At 38.4% G+C, this 17,009-nt stretch overlaps 1 protein-coding gene across 1 annotated transcript; it reads left to right on the forward strand.

Moving 5' to 3' along the window:
• Window positions 1-2,300: 2,300 nt before the first annotated feature.
• Window positions 2,301-16,067, forward strand: LOC139458039 (uncharacterized). The gene is made up of 8 exons (XM_071239355.1): window positions 2,301-2,321; window positions 5,645-5,851; window positions 6,167-6,436; window positions 12,926-12,991; window positions 13,798-14,001; window positions 14,452-14,574; window positions 14,698-14,845; window positions 14,985-16,067. Exons 1-8 carry the CDS (start codon window positions 2,301-2,303, stop codon window positions 15,416-15,418), a joined length of 1,473 nt encoding a protein of 490 aa, XP_071095456.1. The 3' UTR covers window positions 15,419-16,067.
• Window positions 16,068-17,009: the final 942 nt, after the last annotated feature.

Consider the following 17,009-nt stretch of genomic DNA (forward strand, 5'->3'; position numbering starts at 1 on the left):
ATCTGAAAAAGATCATAACAAGAAAGCCCCTGATAATCTTACAAGAAAAAATACGTCCATATTTAGGTATTTAAATGGCTTCTCTCGTACCTGATTCGATCATGAGAATCTTACAAAAAATGCATTTGATTAGGTTTGATTATTGTAATTGAAGTGTCAGTACCATTCAGATGATCCTTGGATCTATCCTAAGTTTGTGAACTAACGAAACAACGAAACTAAGAAATCCTTTCATTTCAATAAAAACAGTAAGCTGTGTATATAAACAGTACTTTGAGCAGAACAAACAACAACTGTTCAATTGATAGTAGAGAGAAGCGAACGTAAAAGATTCGTTCATTTGTTTGACGATTGATAAGAACATAATCACGATGCGATGAGGTATGGTGAAATGGCGTTTAAAAAAAGAACTCATGATTGGGATTTCGAATTCAGAGGTGCCTGATTGAAATGTCAGCACCATACCAGGGATCCTTAGTTAAACGAAAGTGTGTTTCCTTGATTTTAATTTCGCAAACATCTGACGAAAACATAATTACTTTTGATCTCATACCAGCAAAAAGTATTTTTTATGAAAAACAATTTACGAACCAAATAATTATTTTTATATTAATATAAATAAATTCTGAACAGAACGGAGGTTTTATTTTTACAATTTGTAAAAGTTTTGTTCATTTGCTTGATGAATGATTTGAACATTACCATAATGAGTGTTGATTACAATAGATTTAGACGACAGTTTTCCTGCGATATCAAATCTGACAATACTTATTTACTTTGTGACCTGTTGTTACTGGTGTGTCCCTGTTGAACACGAAGTAAATCTCCTCATTACATTAAAAAAAGCATGTAATAATTATAAACAATGTTTGAGGAGAACTAAAACGTCTTTCAAAATTTCTTATGAAATAAAAGCAAACGTAAAATGTTCGTTCATCTGCTTCAACTATGATGAGAGTTTATTTTGTTTAGATGATAGATGAAATGTATTAAAGAACACAACCATTACTTCAATCTTGTTGAAAAAGCAGTAATCAGGAATCAACTATGTATTTGAAGTAAGTAATGACATCAAAGCTTTACATGAAAAGCGATAGATGTCACGTTGCTCAGTTGAGAACTATCGTGTAAGCAAACGTAGACGGATTCCAGGTCACATATAGTTAGGACAGAACTGTTCATCCACTACATGTTATCAATAGCTGGTACTTAAAACAATATGGAAATATCTAACTCACCTGTACCTACTGCGGGAGCCAGGGAACTTAAAATAACCTGTACGTTCGCCTGGGCCTGTCACAGGTATGTGGTTCGCAGCCTGTCAGGCTTTGCACACCACCCACCAGGAAGGACTCGTCTTGTTTATACCGCCGCCCCTGACATCCTGGTTCAGTGAATGTGTGCACAGCAAGCTGGTAGGACGTGTTATTCCTCACAGGCCGCAACGCAACGTAAGTTGACATCACATGAAGTTGATAGATGTGAGACTACCCTGATACGAAAATATGTTTACAGACTTTAGCTGTTGCTCGTCTTTTTGTTTTCGTTTGTATCTATGATTGAAGCTCAATCACAGTTTTGATTTGGAGAAACATGTCAATTCTGGATTGGATAACGAATAAGAAAATGTCATTTTGATTATGAGGCGAAATAAATAATGATTTCATATGGTTAGGAGGTTATGTGATATATGTTCAATTAAGAATTGACCTTCACTTTGTGTGAGTTCATTGGATTATGAACCTTCATAGAGTGAGGGCCAAACTGTATGAACGTCGTCGCAAGCTCCGACGTTCATACAGTTTGGCCCTCACTCTATGAAGGTTCATAATCCAATGAACTCACACAAAGTGAAAGTCAATTCTTATAATTTTTTATCACAATTTCTTACCTCAAAGGATGTAGGCCAAGATCTAAACACAATTTTATTTAGTACGTGTGACTTCATGTTTACACTGACAGCCAAACAACAACCAGCTATATCGCGGAATAAAATAGTTCCCCAAAAAGAGAGGTGACATGAGCGAATGGATGCAGAACTTGCTCTTCAGAAACATCTAACGCAACACATGTGTTCATATAATATCCCCATTAGATGAGAAAGGTCTGTAATGAACTACCTCAGTAAGTCAGTCACAATGACAGCGCGTTGTAATACATTTACATCAAGTACAAGACGTCAAAATGGCCGACACGATAAACGTGACGGGAGGATTTCCGAAGTTGTTAATGAACCTGTGGCGGTTACATGTGTTAGTCATCATTGATCAACTAACCGATTATTTAAAAGGTGATTAAAGATGCGTCAAACAGACACCAAGGTAATTTCGTAGATTGCTGGAGACGGTCACTGTCAGCCTAGACACAGATCGAGTCGATACTGACGATAGTTTGGATGTGCATTTTTTCGTTTGTTCATTAAGATGGGCCGTAGCGAGGAAATTCGTAAACAATCATGCAGTCAAGCTCTCTTACGTTTCTCAATGTATACTGAATTGCTGAGACCAAGATTAAAGGTTCTAAATGATCAGAAATAATGCTTATGTGTGTTTTCGTGCTAGGGAATTCCCAGGGGTTTCCCCAGAAATGTGGAAGTAGTCGTCAGTGTTTACGTCATTTCAAGAACACGGTCTCGTGAAAAACATATGAACGCCAAATTGTGTCGTTCATACACTTATGAACGTCAATTTCGCCGTCATGTGACCGACCACTCGTCCAATGCAAAAGCCGTATATCGTGTAAACGTCAAATTAAAAAAATATACCATTGTGAACATTTAAGCTGTATATATTCTTTAGACCAAGTATATACCAACATATTAGTTCATGTCATGTTTCTATGTTCGCCCTTTTCAGCGCATCATTAAAGCATGAGCTGGTTTGGTAAGTATACATTTGTTTTTAAATGAAATCGTCCTAACCCTAGCTGATTTTATACACATACATATTTATCAACTGTAACATTCAGTACAACTAATATCGCGATTCATTCTAATTCATCAGTTGTCTTGCCGTTTACATCTGAAATATAACCCTGCGAGTTGAAATCATCTTACAGGATGTGTGTTAGCTGTAGTAATGTGACAGTAATGTGATTTTGAAACATTTTAAAAATATATCATGATAATTAACACTGGTTAGTTGATTGAGACGAATACTGCTTATACGCACCAAGTTTACAAACACTCTTACTACTAGCATTTGGTAATATTTTAAAACCAACATGTGTTCACTTCATCTTACAGATTGGACTGGAAAAGAGGTAAGGAATACTGACATTTCTCTTCACGCCAATATTCTTGCAGTCAGAATCTTTTGTAAAAACAGTATTTTTAGTAGGCACAAAGTATACACAGTGGTGTAACATGTCATAGCTATAATGTATAACATTGTAGTAGCGAATGCAGTGAAAGGGAAGTGGTTGCACTATTTGTTTTAATGTATTTCTCTTTACACACAAACTTTTGAGGATTAATTCTAAGGATCGAATCAGTTTTTGAATATGGACACTGCACGTTTATGTTTATAGGACGTTTGATTAATATAAACCAAAAGAAAAGAATAACACCCCTCAGATTAATTTAATTCTTAAACTTGTTATTGTATATGTGCATTGTGACAAATGTTTGCAGTTATTTCATGCTGCAGTCGCCATTGATTAGCTATGTCACAAACCCTTGTCAAGAAAAAACAGGACACTTAGGGCATATCCTGACTTGAAATCTCTACAAGCTTTTCAGAAACCAAATCATCTAGTTAGGAAATTATGTAAGTCATCCGCATTATTTATGTGTTTTACACATAATTAAAAAAAACCAGAATACATAGCATTAAGCCATAAGCAAGAACCTCGCAAAATATATTGAACCGCAAAAGAAACGTCACCATGGATAGATATACGAGAAACCTTGTTTGTCCAAACACTGTTAACATACTTTGAGACATATTAAAAAGATGATACTTGGCAAAACTGATCATCAAGGTTGAAATTAAAGTGTCAAATGTTCTTAAAGTGAAACACAACACTAGTCTCTGAGAAAATGGCATCACAAGTCCGTATCTCGTGTGTCCGCCATGTGCACTGAGGACTGCCGTGCAACGTCGATACATGGAATGGATGAGGCGGTTGATGAAGGCCATAGGCACTTGAACCAACGCTCTGAGGAACGCCTGATGCAGTACAGCTGCAGTTGTCGGCCTTGGTCGGACGTCATTCAGCTGCCTTTGAATCTCGTCCCACAGATGCTCTATGGGATTTAAATCGGGACTCTGGGCAGGCCACTGCGTGGTTCTGATGCACTTCTGCTGGAGGAAATATCTTGTTGCTCTCGCACTATGGGCATGGGCGTTATCAGGCTGAAACTCGTGGTTGTGGCGACGTGCCAAATGAAGTATGGCGTGTGGTCTCAAGACTTGATCAATGTACCGAGCTGCTGTGACACCATTGCCTTGCAAGACCAATTCCACCCTACACCATGATGCTCGGACCACCCCACGAGTCTCTCTAAACAACACACGCATCCGATTAACGTTCCCCACGGCGTCGACAGACTCTGCCATCTGCTGTTGAGATACAGTAACGGTTGACGTCTGAAGACTCTTCTCCACTGTTGTGGCCTGTGACAGTGGAGGTGTCTGTTCGTCAATCGTTGACGCACGGTGTCCGCACTTATGTGTCGCTGGTGTGTCCTCATGGTCTGTGGAGCAGATTCCGCAGCAGTAACTAAGTGATCTTGAAGATCTCACGATCCTGACGTTGGATGATGACCCTTCATCATCGGTCATCTGTAGTGTTTGTGGTCTGGTACCGTTGCTGGAGCTTGTATGTGGTCCTTACGTGCACTTGAAATGCATTTGCCACTTGCAGGGCGGTTTGTCTAGCTTGCAGTAATTCAAGGGCTTGGTGTCGCTGATTTCTTATCAATCTTGGCATGTTTTAGCATAATTCAATAACGAATGAATGTTATCCGATCTGGGTGTTTTTTTATAGGGCACGAAATGGGGGAATGCATGTGCATTTAAATTTGCATGGAACTCACGTGCATCAGGTTACCATGGCCGTTGCCGTGATGCGATCGGTTTTATTGTCACCTGCTTTGTTTTTTTATCATCAAATTTCATTTTTTCGGACAAGGTAATGTTAAATTTTAGAAACTTGGTAAAAAATTACCGAGATATTTAAATGACATCATTTCATGCAATGTTCCTTTGGGTGACGTTTCTTTTGCGGTTCAGTATATAACAATGAATGATGATAATAAAGGAAAACAACAATACAATACGTGACGATTCCAGGGTAGAATAGGCATATGCAGCATATATCTGTGCAAACTAAACTGCTGATCATGCATTCCACGTGATTCAAGTAACATGTATCAGTTTGGTCATGAATTTTGAGCCAAAAGTAAAGTTGATCAAAATTTATGAAGATTTATGATTTGAGCAAAATTGTTAATTCAACAACACACAACTTCAGTAAAATGAAGAGTACTGGGGTTATAATAGGTCAAAATCAGGGCATGATTGAATGGCATAGAACATCCCTTAGGCAACGAGTGATGTAATTGAACTTTCAATATTAGATTAATCATATGCCACCATGCTAGCTAGAATAATGGTTACTCTGGTGTATAACATTAAAACAGAGAGCGCAGAAAGATGAGGCACTGAGAGCCGAAATCAGGCGAGCGGACGATGAAAGGGAACGTGCAGAAAGGGAAAGGAAAAATGCTGATGAAGCAAAGGAAAAAGCATATATAATCGCATCAAGAGCTAAAGATGCCGAAGAACGAGCCCAAAAGGAGTGCCAAAGAGCGAATGAGGAGAAGGAACAGGCAGAAAGGGAAAGGAAGGCTGCTGCTAAAGCAAAGGAAGAAGCAGCTACAAGCACAATAAGAGCTGAACAAGAAAGGAAGGCTGCTGCTCAAGCAAAGGAAGAAGCAGCTACAAGCACAATAAGAGCTGAACAAGAAAGGAAGGCTGCTGCTAAAGCAAAGGAAGAAGCAGCTACAAGCACAATAAGAGCTGAACAAGAAAGGAAGGCTGCTGCTAAAGCAAAGGAAGAAGCAGCTGCAAGCACAATAAGAGCTGAACAAGAAAGGAAGGCTGCTGCTAAAGCAAAGGAAGAAGCAGCTACAAGCACAATAAGAGCTGAACAAGAAAGGAAGGCTGCTGCTCAAGCAAAGGAAGAAGCAGTTACAAACGCAAGAAGAGCTGAACAAGCTAAAGAACAAGCTCAAACGGAAAAACGAAGAGCACTTGAGGCACATGAAATTGCAAAGGAGGAGAGAGAGAGAGCAGAAGAGGCAAGAGCACATGCAGAAGATGAAGCCAAGAAATCAGAGGAGATGAGACAAAAGAAGGAATCTGCTGAACAAGAAAAGCAACGCCTTCTGGATGAGAAAGATGAAAAGCAGAGGAGGGATGAAAGTTTCATGGTAAGTGTGAAATAATAACTATTTGTATCCTCATATGCCAACCGATAGAAATAGGGTGTGAAACAGAACCAGCAGAAACATCACACAACGTTTTTAGTCATACAGTTTGCTTTCAGATAGTCGTAGGAATAGAATTGACATTCCGTCAGGAAATTAAGGCAACACCATATTCAGCATTACTTTAGTCATTCCCAAATAAACTAAAATCACCAGAAAGTAACTTAAGTACTATGCTACTGTGTATCATCTAGATTGTGTCTTTTTAATATATATTTACAAAGATAATCTTTACTCGGTAGAATAAATGTGTAATGGAAATAAAGCTGACATGTGTAAGCCAAACTGTACATGCTTTTGCCAGTAGCTGTTTACAGATAGTGATAAAGCAACTACAGTCCAAACATGTTTTGCTTAGGTGTGAGAGAGCGTTAACCTCTTGGATGCCAGATTATACATGTCCCTCCATTTCCACCCTCACGAATAAACTTCAAAATACATCACGCACACAGATACACTTCACTGTTTATAATAATGTGGGGAATTCCCTCCCTTGCCCCCCACCCGCCATCAAATGTCAACAAGGATGAAGTTGCAGTTGAAGCCAGCCTGCAACATCAAGGTTACAGGGATGTTATACTCCAGAAATAGAGACATGAATAGCTGTTGTTAATAGAAGGAGAAATGTCAGGCTGGTTCGGCACATGGCATTTTCTTATAAAAACACAGAATTCAGAGGTCTGTATCACCAGATTGACCCATGAGCCACCGCCTTCTGGCACAGGACAAAAATTCAATGTACATAATCAAGGTCATCAGATATCCTGATCAAAAATGGTCTGAAATGACATTTTTAAATAATCAAGCATTCCATGCACAGGGCATGGGGTGACCAGACGATTGATAGAATCGGGCCCATTCTACCACTCGTCTAGGTGAAGTTAGGGTCGAAGTGGTGTGTTGGGCAAAAGAAATACCCGTTTCTGACTTCAGTGCCCTCAACCACCAGGATCCCGTCCTCAAACGACAGATGGGCGCAACCCACGGCAAACAGGTTGCCCAATTTAATCGCCTTTTGCGACCAGCAATGGGGTGCTGAGGACACATTCTAAACCGGGTCCACACGGGGTAAGAGCTATTAGCGTTACCCAGCATTCATCACGAGGAGGTTGCTCTTCACGAGTGCCACATTCACTGAGAATTTTCCGTGAGTTATATTTACTGATAATAAATCGCGATTGAATCATTCGTGTTGTTGACATCAAAACATAATTGACGGAATTGGTCGTGATTTGTTCATACGCAGACTGTTTCAAAGATAATGTTGCGATACGAATGACAGTTTGGAATGTATATCTTAGGAAATCCCGGTAACGTCCATGTAGGTTTCAGTGACCGTTCCCGTTTATTAGTGATAAAAACAACTTCAGGGTAATTGACATCGTACATTTTCAAAGGACAAAATATGAAAGATCGTATACAGCCCTAACAATACTCAAATTGACATCGCTCACATCATTATTATTTCTTACTAGGTAACAAGATTATACTAACGTAATAATACCATCCAAGAGTAAGTATACATGTTGTTTCAATCAAAATCATTTAAACGTTTTCATGGCAGCAAATCTATTCAACAAACCTATTTTCGATCACTCGCAACTCAGGCGCCATATGTCATTGCTTCGTTTTGCAATCACACAGACCACTTAGGGTGTCATGATGTGCTGTTAGTGGATTAAATCTTATATAAAGATTGAAACGAGACGTTATTGGACAATTCTAATAATTGAATTTGAAAGTTAAGGAAGAGCAGAGTAGGCTATATTTAATACAAGGAAGCGATAACTTGCAAAGTGCAGGTGAAAGAAGGCAATGTTATTGTTTTACGGTACAGTTATAAATAATATCTATATTAAGTGAAACAGAAATTACGAAAATATGAATTACTTCGATTAAAGTAGTATTTGTGTATATAGATTTCATGTGCTCAAAATTTTGAAGAAATTTGTTACACTATGACCACGAGAAAACTTACATCCTCGTCTCAGCTAGTATTTCAAACTTGGCTGCCATACTCTTAGACCATTGATCAAAATATATATTAGTATGGCCAGTCCATTAAAAACAACTATTTCTTCCAAATTGTTTCATAAATACGACTTTACACCTAGGTATGTATACATGTATATTTAAGGACATACGTGATGAACATCGACCCACGCAACTGGGACTGATGACATGCAGCAACCAAGTCAGTAAACCTGACCACCTGATCCCGTTCGAGGCCTATCACGACAAGCATAGTCACCTTTTACCGCAAGCATGGGTTTTTGAAGACCCTTTCTACCCCGGATCTTCACGGGTCGTCATAAAAATAAAAACAATATTCTTGGTATTGAACTTCGAAAGTTTAACCAGCAAAATGTTAAATGTTTTTCAGTTATTATGCCTTTCGTTTTTTGCTAAACTACATCTTGGGAGGGAAAATGGTGAAAAAAGAACCACAAGAATGCTTTGATTTTGCTGTTAAACAAATATTCATTTTTTGAAAAATCTATTTCATACTAAGGATACAAAACAAAGTAATCACTACTATGTCACTGAGTGAAGTATTTGATAATTTAGATAAAGCAAAATGAAAAAAAACCCATAAATAAAACTACATAAAACATCAAAACGAAATCACATTTACACTGAAAACAGTTTGTCTTTCCGAAATTGATTATCTATATATAGTGTGTAGATCTAATTACTTGTACTGTTGATGTTATGAATTGAACCATTCGAGATTCTAATAGGTATGAAGCAACCATATTAAAAGTGTAGGTTTTTTAATATATGACACATGTCAACATACCAAAATTGGAAAACTACGCCAAATATTGTAATAGTGTTAGTCAAATGATAGACGGTCTCATTTACTCGTCGATCGCCGTATACAGTTTCTAATCGTGATGTACTAGGTATACTTTCTAGTTCAATCAAGGAGAATATTGTTATTTGAAAAATGAAACCAACTGTATCCATTATACTACAACAACATTAGATCAGCTGTTTCATGTGACTGTCTGTAAGCCTATTCGAATAAAATTGCAGATTGTAACGGAAAAAACATACTCATTGCTTACATTTCAGATAACTTATCAAATACGAGTTGAAGACTTGCAATATATTATCATACGTTCATCAATAATTTGTAAATCTAATATTAATTAGATCCATGCAGAATGTTGGAAATACGAGCTGTCGGGTTTTGATAATATATATTCAATTTTCTGAGGAGATTAGTAATGTGTATTTGATGATATATATGCATACACAATGGGTTATCAATTATCTTGTACAATCACAGCATGTACCATGTACCATGTACATTAGACTCACAGAAAAATACTATTTCAGCAAACCAATCATAGCGCTATAATCACAGTTTCAATGAAAGGAAAACAAATCGAAATCGAACTTTACAGCACATCGTATCCATAAGCGGTTAACCAGAATGCAAAAAGCTATTGTTGTCATCATTGTAGAAGTTTTGTTGATGTTTTCAGTAGTTTTATTTGTTACGAGTGGAAGTGGAACGAAGGGATACACTCCAAATCCATTCGCACAATTAAAGGAGCAATTAAGACAGATATTTATTAACAATGCATGATAGATCACCAATATAGCTAAGTTAACTAAGTTTACTATGGGAGAATTAGGCTTGGGCTACCATGTACAAATAATATCACCATCAAAGGGCTACAGCAAATTGTATACTTATATAGTCACCCCGATTTCCATGTTTGATTGTTCACTCCACTCCTTGTTCCACGAAAACACATATATTCATAGTTCCACATAAGCTCACAATGCAAGTTTTCCAAGGCACACATTTGCAAATATCAGCATGATTTCTAGTTCAGTTTCACAAGCCCCGACATGGGATACAATCTCTCACACAGTGTTCTGAATTTTATCATTAAAAATGAGGAGGTTAAAATACAGGTCTGGCCAACACCCAAGAAGCAGAAAAAACTAACTATTTTTGAATCACCCCAACCTTATACTATAATGCTGATTAGCTACAAGCTTCACTTCTGACATAATTAATTAACCCGCTCAGGCAGCCAGCTACCCAGGTGTACTATTCAAGCAAAATTACGCAAACCCAAGCCTTCTTGTTTCAATTCAAGTCTAAATATGTCTGATTTACTAACAAACATATAAAAGCATACACCCATACACATAACATATTATGTTTGTATCCCGTTTACCATTGACAAAAATGGAGGCCAAGCTACCACACGTGAAACCAGCCTTGACACAATATTTGTTAACAATATGGCGTCGACTCACGTTAGATGTTTTGTCTACACTGTTTCGTCAAAACGTGAAGCAGCTAGGTCAAGTCATTCACACGACCAGGTAGTTTGAGCAATCTCACATGACTGACTCTTGGTCATTTCATATGAACAAAGTAACAGTTTTTTGTCTAAACGGGCCAGCATGTAGGGCAACCGGTAGACAAGAAATCGCGGCACAGATATGATGCGAACGTGCGCTGTCGATCACTTGGACCAATCAGATTCCTCCTCTCGTATCACTTGCGTTTGCTTCACACACAGAGGTGGCGCCCAGTCAGGACGATCGGATCGATAAATAAAATCTATATTGTGAAAAAACGGATTTTACATCGCGAAATGCATCAAATCACGTGAGCACCTTGATTAAAAACATGAAAGGATTTGGAAAATATCTGCTGACAACCTAATGGCGATGCACGACAGTTTACGAACCGGATGCGCGATTTTGATTGGACTATGCATAGACTCGTTAGTCCAGACAAAACGTAACTCCATAATACCAGCCTTGTTCGGCAAGGGTGGAAACTGGACTTTTATAGTCAGTTAATTCTTTTGCCTCGGGAAGATGCGTTTGTGGCAACTGGCGACATAATGCTGTGGTTGGTTTGGGGTCAGAAGTATATATTTTAAATACCTGCTCCAGGTGTATTCAGTTTTGTTTTATTTAAAGAAACTGAATATTGGCAAAACCAGAGAAAGAAGATTCACACAATCAATAATTTTGATTAAAGTGTTGATTAAAGTGTATAAGGTTTCTAACTAACATATTTAAATCTTATGAGAATTGTGTCTTGAACTTTCTCTCTTGAACGGTTACATGTCTGAACGCTGTAGACATAGTGTTCATTACCATGTCTGCCATTTCGTTTGTTTCGTGCAGCCTAAAGAGAGAGAGTGTCAGACTATTTGCCATATGTATCTTGTTAACAGTTAGTTGGCCCTGGTTTATTTTCAAAACATTTTTGAAACATTACAACCAAATGTTTCTATAACTGTTCAAATTATCATGACTAAGACAAAGCAAAAATAAAACATTCTGGTTCTGGAGAGTGCGCAGACTATTGCCAAGAGCATCCCAGACGTGTTCGATGGAATTGAGGTCGGGAGACCTTGACGGCCAGTCCATGACGTTGACTTCCGCATTCTGAAGGAAATTCCTTGTCAAAATTGCTGTGTGGGGTCTGGCATTGTCGTGTTGGAAGATCAAACCGGGTACCCGTTTGCTGTAGACGCGTCTGTAAATCAAAAACAGTCTGTCGACTGGAACCCATCGTCCTTGCGACTTCAGCTACGTACGTTCCCGTTTGCAACATGCCGATGGCACGTTCACTAGCACATTTGAAAGGCGTGGCATGATAAATGGCTGTAAAGACTTTTGTTTTCTTGTGTTTTTCTTTTTTTGGTAATGACTGCTAACAAGTATGGCTGAAAACACGTGCGGTATTATGGCCACCTGACCAGTTCCACGTGAAAAAAACACTTCGGCCACTATAGTGCTGTGCACATGATTTTGATCGATTCACCTGCACACAAACGGGTGTTATCCGAAGACAATACGTGGCCATTACTGTTCAAATACACAAAAAGTGCCCACAATGATAACTTGTCAAAATGTTAAAATTTTAGGATTGTGAAGTTTTTAATTCTGTTCAGTATATAAAGAGTACAAAGTAAATGCCATGTGCAAGGTAAGGCAGGTTGCAACAGCTTAAAGATTAGTATTAATCCTGACTAAAAGAGTAGATCCTCCAGTCGCTTTATTACCTGGAAAAGAACATGAATGATGACAATTGTATCGCCTCAGGTCATATGTATCTGTTTGTTAAAGATACGTTTTTTGAAGACATAGTCTTATGGTTTAAAATCTAGAAACTGATAATTGCCTTTCATCAAGCGTCCTTCTAGGTCCTCTGCAATCAAATTAACCGATTGAGTTATGAGGGCTTCTTGCGTGAATTGTGAGAGCGTCCTAATTGTGACAGCTATGACAGGGTTTAGAACAATGGCCAAACTTGTGACATGTATAACATCGGAGTGGAAAGGAGACACCTTTCTGGCGCCTTGTCAAATGTATTCCCATTCACTTTTTGAAGTGTGATCATGTTTATCTATGTGCACAATATTTAATCTTGATTTTCAGAAGTTTTCATGGGGACCAAAGAAGACAAATAGAGGGACATCAAAAGGAGAGGAGCAGGCATCAATGGTGTGTTCTTCTAAGCAACAAAAGATAGAAATAAAACTCTTGCCGACAGGTGTAGCTGACATACATTCTACTCAACAGTTGCTAAGGAACACAATTTTGTTAAAATAGCCAGAGACAATATTGCATGAAAGACATGTTGATAAACAAAAGTCTGTTGTTATTTGCCACACATCAAAATGAGAGTATCTGACGAAAACTAAAACATAAAAAAATCCTGAAAACAGACTCATTGTCCAGAACATAAGAATTGTCAGTAGCGCTATGTGATCCATGTAAATCAATCACAACCTAGTACTGTCCCTAGTACTGGTTCTGAATAGTTGCCAAGGGAAGATTGTACCTCCCTTCATTTAGAACCTTGCCAAGGGTTTGTAGAGAACGAAAGGACCTCATGGTAGGAAGATCAGCAGCTCATTCCACATGTGTTTGATACAGTTCAGGCATGGTGACTGGGCTGGCCACTCCATCCGGAGAATGATCTTGTGCTCTAAGTAGGCATCAAAGACGCTGTCTCTATGGTGGTTACTTCTGACTCGATCGCCAAATGGCGAGGGCGATGCCATGTTTCTTTATAAACAGTGAAAGTAGTCCCTACTTGACCTTTGATATTTGCATCTCTATCCACATATGACCCCAACGGATATCGTTTTTAACTGTTGGCTTTATCCTGCCGAGAAACCTACCCATTATATGATAAATATCTTTATTTATTATGATATCACCAAAACTGTGTCATTAGCAAACGTTGAGTATTATATATTGAATAGCTGTATCTTTATTGCTTTCTATCATTAACTATTCTGCAGGAGGTAAAACGACTCTGCGAGAAATTTTATAAACTCAACAAAGACAAGGAAGGGAAGGTTATATGTGGGAAGATCCTGATATTTGGCCCAAGTGGTGCTGGAAAGTCCTCCTTCTGCAATGGCCTGAGATCAGCACTTATGGATTATGACACACCTGCCAACTACTATGCTGTCGGTTTGCGCGATGGGACACTGACAAAAAATGTATGTTTTCTCTGGAACAAATCTTGAATTATTCTCCTCACTGTTATTTAGATTATTATCTTTTTGTTATGCTATTTCCTGATTAAAGAAAAACTCCCCTGTCGTCATTTTTATAATGGTCTCTTATGATTCGAGTATTTTCGTCACCTCTGATAGCTTTATACTCACCAGAGATCATAAGATTAGGTCATTGATACATTCTGGTAGCCTCGTTCATCTTTGGGAAGTCTTTACCTCAATAAGAACTTTTCTTAAAACGTGTCCCGAAGTAGAATCCATACACCACCTGAGATTACATTGATGATTCTTACTTAGCTCCGTGACCATTGTTATCATGAGATATTGGAGTTGCATGTGTAAAATTGACTATGTGTCAGTTAAATCCACTACATTTCTAAACATAACCTCTGGGTTGAGCTTAATCCTACAACACAAAGCTTCATTTTACAGTTTCAGGCTGCACGATATGGACATCACTGGGTTATTGACATGCCAGGAATATTTGAATCCAGTCTTTTGAAAACGGAGAATATTGAAGCCATTGCATCCGGCAGGGTTCGCTTTGATGCCGAGGTAAGCACGGCATAGTACCACCATATATGTATATATTAGATATGGCCTAAATTTACCTTGACGCAGGTAACATAATCAGCATGCAGAATCTATTGAGATTTATATCCATTTGTTTGTTTCAAGATAACAGAAACCCTTGATGTGAAAGGCAACCTGCAAGAGGCACGAAGGGATGTGTCATGTGTTGTTCTGGTTCTCCATCATGGCATCACTCTAGGTGAAGAACTGAAGCGCCAGCTAGATGTTATCATACAATTAGGTGGACGTGGTGGTAAGTTTAGACTTATGATAGAACTTCCTATTGAGAAGGTCACGCAACTTCAGGGTGTTCATTACGATTTACAAAAGAGCTTTGTAGTACCGCCTGTACTGATTACATGCCTGTGGTGATCAAATGTATCGTGTTTCAGCTCTGTCCTACCACCTGGTGCTGACTCACCTGGATGAGTGTGACTCGCAGTTCAAGGATCCAGATAATCTCCCCAACCTGTACACTTCCCCTCGAGTACAGGAAGCAGTGAAGAACATGTCAGAACAAACTGGCATTCCACCATACGCCATCAGTTACGTCAAGAATTATGTGACGGAAACAGAAACAGACACCAACACTAAGCTGCTTCACCTGAGAGCTCTTGACAGAATCCTCACCTCTACAGCTGACCAAGTGGAGAAGATGATTGATAACAAACTTCAGAAGAAGATGTATGAGGATGCCCCTGATACTGAGGAGACACAAGCTGTATCTGAAGAGAAAAAGCTTACATCAACCGACTGGACCATCCAAATGTCAATATTTGCTGTTGTAATACTTTTCGTGGCTGTGGCATATATGTTTATCCAGTGAATGTAAAATCTTTCTCTGAGTATGTAGGCAAAATGTCCTCAATAATTTGTAAGTTAGTGTCATTCACCTTCACTCAAAACTAATAACCAATGTGTATTATAAATTTACAAATATATGAATTATTTTGAACGTATTGATATTTTTAATCATGGGAAACATTTGTGAAAGAAAAACTCGATGGGTGCTCAGATTATTCAGCTAACGAATGTAAACTTGAAATATGATGCCGAGCCGATACACAGGCTGTATCTGAAGAGAAAAAGCTTGCGTCAATCGACTGGACCATCCCAATGTTAATATCTGCTGTTGGGATACTTTTGTTGGCTGTGGAATATATGTATGCCCAGCAAATGTAAAACCATGCTCTGCTTTGCATATGAAAGCCATATGTTTTGACATTAGTGAGTGAGTGAGTGAGTTAAACTTGAAAGTCACATCGTTACTTTACAGCCAGTACACAGATTGAAGTGATGATATTAGTATTTGTTTGCTGTGATTCTCAGCATATTCATTAGAGCATGTTTTCGAGCAAGAGAAATAAATACAACCCACAGAGTGAAATCCAAAAATAGGGACACTACTGAGCTGTGACTTGCCTTTGCATGTGTGTCTGACCGGTGTCACTGGCGGGGCAGGATACGCTCACCTTTTCACGAACACCTAGTATCATCACTATTTCATAGTGAATAGTAAACATATGCTTATGCTATAGTCGGACTCTTTTCTATGTTTTAGCAGATCTCTTATGAATATGGAAAGAGTTTGTGTTGTAAGTTTTGGAATGGCATTTGTCTGAGGCACCATATGAATAACATTACTATGGAGTGCAGGTATTTGGAGACTGTGATTCTTAACATTTTCATCAGGTCATGTTTTTGACCAAATAAATTCAACCAAGATTGTGTATTCCAAATATTAGAGACACTACTTGCCTGTTTGCTTGCTCGTTTTTTGTTTTACGCCGCACTGTAGCTATATGACGGCCGTCTGTAATAATTCAGGTCTAGAACTAACAATCCAGTGATGACATCATGAACATCGATTCACGCAGTTAGGTTACGATGACATGCATCGCAAGAGGCGACAAGCATAGTCACATTTTATGGCAAGCATGGGTTGCTGAAGATCTATTCTACCCCGAATCTTCAGGGTCTAGGGACACAACTGTTCTGTGACTTGCCTTTGCATGTGTTTCTGACTGGACCACCTGGTTTCATAGTGAGTTTTTACACATATGCTTATGATATCGTCGGACTCGTACAATCGACTATAATTTTCGCAAATATTTCTTATGACTATGGGAAGTGTTTTTATTGTAATATTTAGAATTGCATTGGTCTGAGGCATTATTTGAATACAATTATTAAGGAGTGCAGAAACATGAATTTTGTAAGCTATTTGAGCAGTTACTTTCCTATGAAACAATGGAATACATAATGTACCATAAAGGTGTCAATAAAACATGAATATTTATGTCTACTCTTGTGATGGGGTTATATGTTATATGTTTAGTGTCAAGTGTTATACATGTTTCTATTCACTCAGCTGTAATATCCCATAACACAGAACGCTTAGCCTAGTGGTTAAAGCA

This window comes from Haliotis cracherodii, unplaced genomic scaffold (genome assembly GCF_022045235.1).
Source record: "Haliotis cracherodii isolate W230 unplaced genomic scaffold, xgHalCrac1.p SCAF_12, whole genome shotgun sequence".
NCBI classification, from domain to species: Eukaryota; Metazoa; Mollusca; class Gastropoda; order Lepetellida; family Haliotidae; genus Haliotis; species Haliotis cracherodii.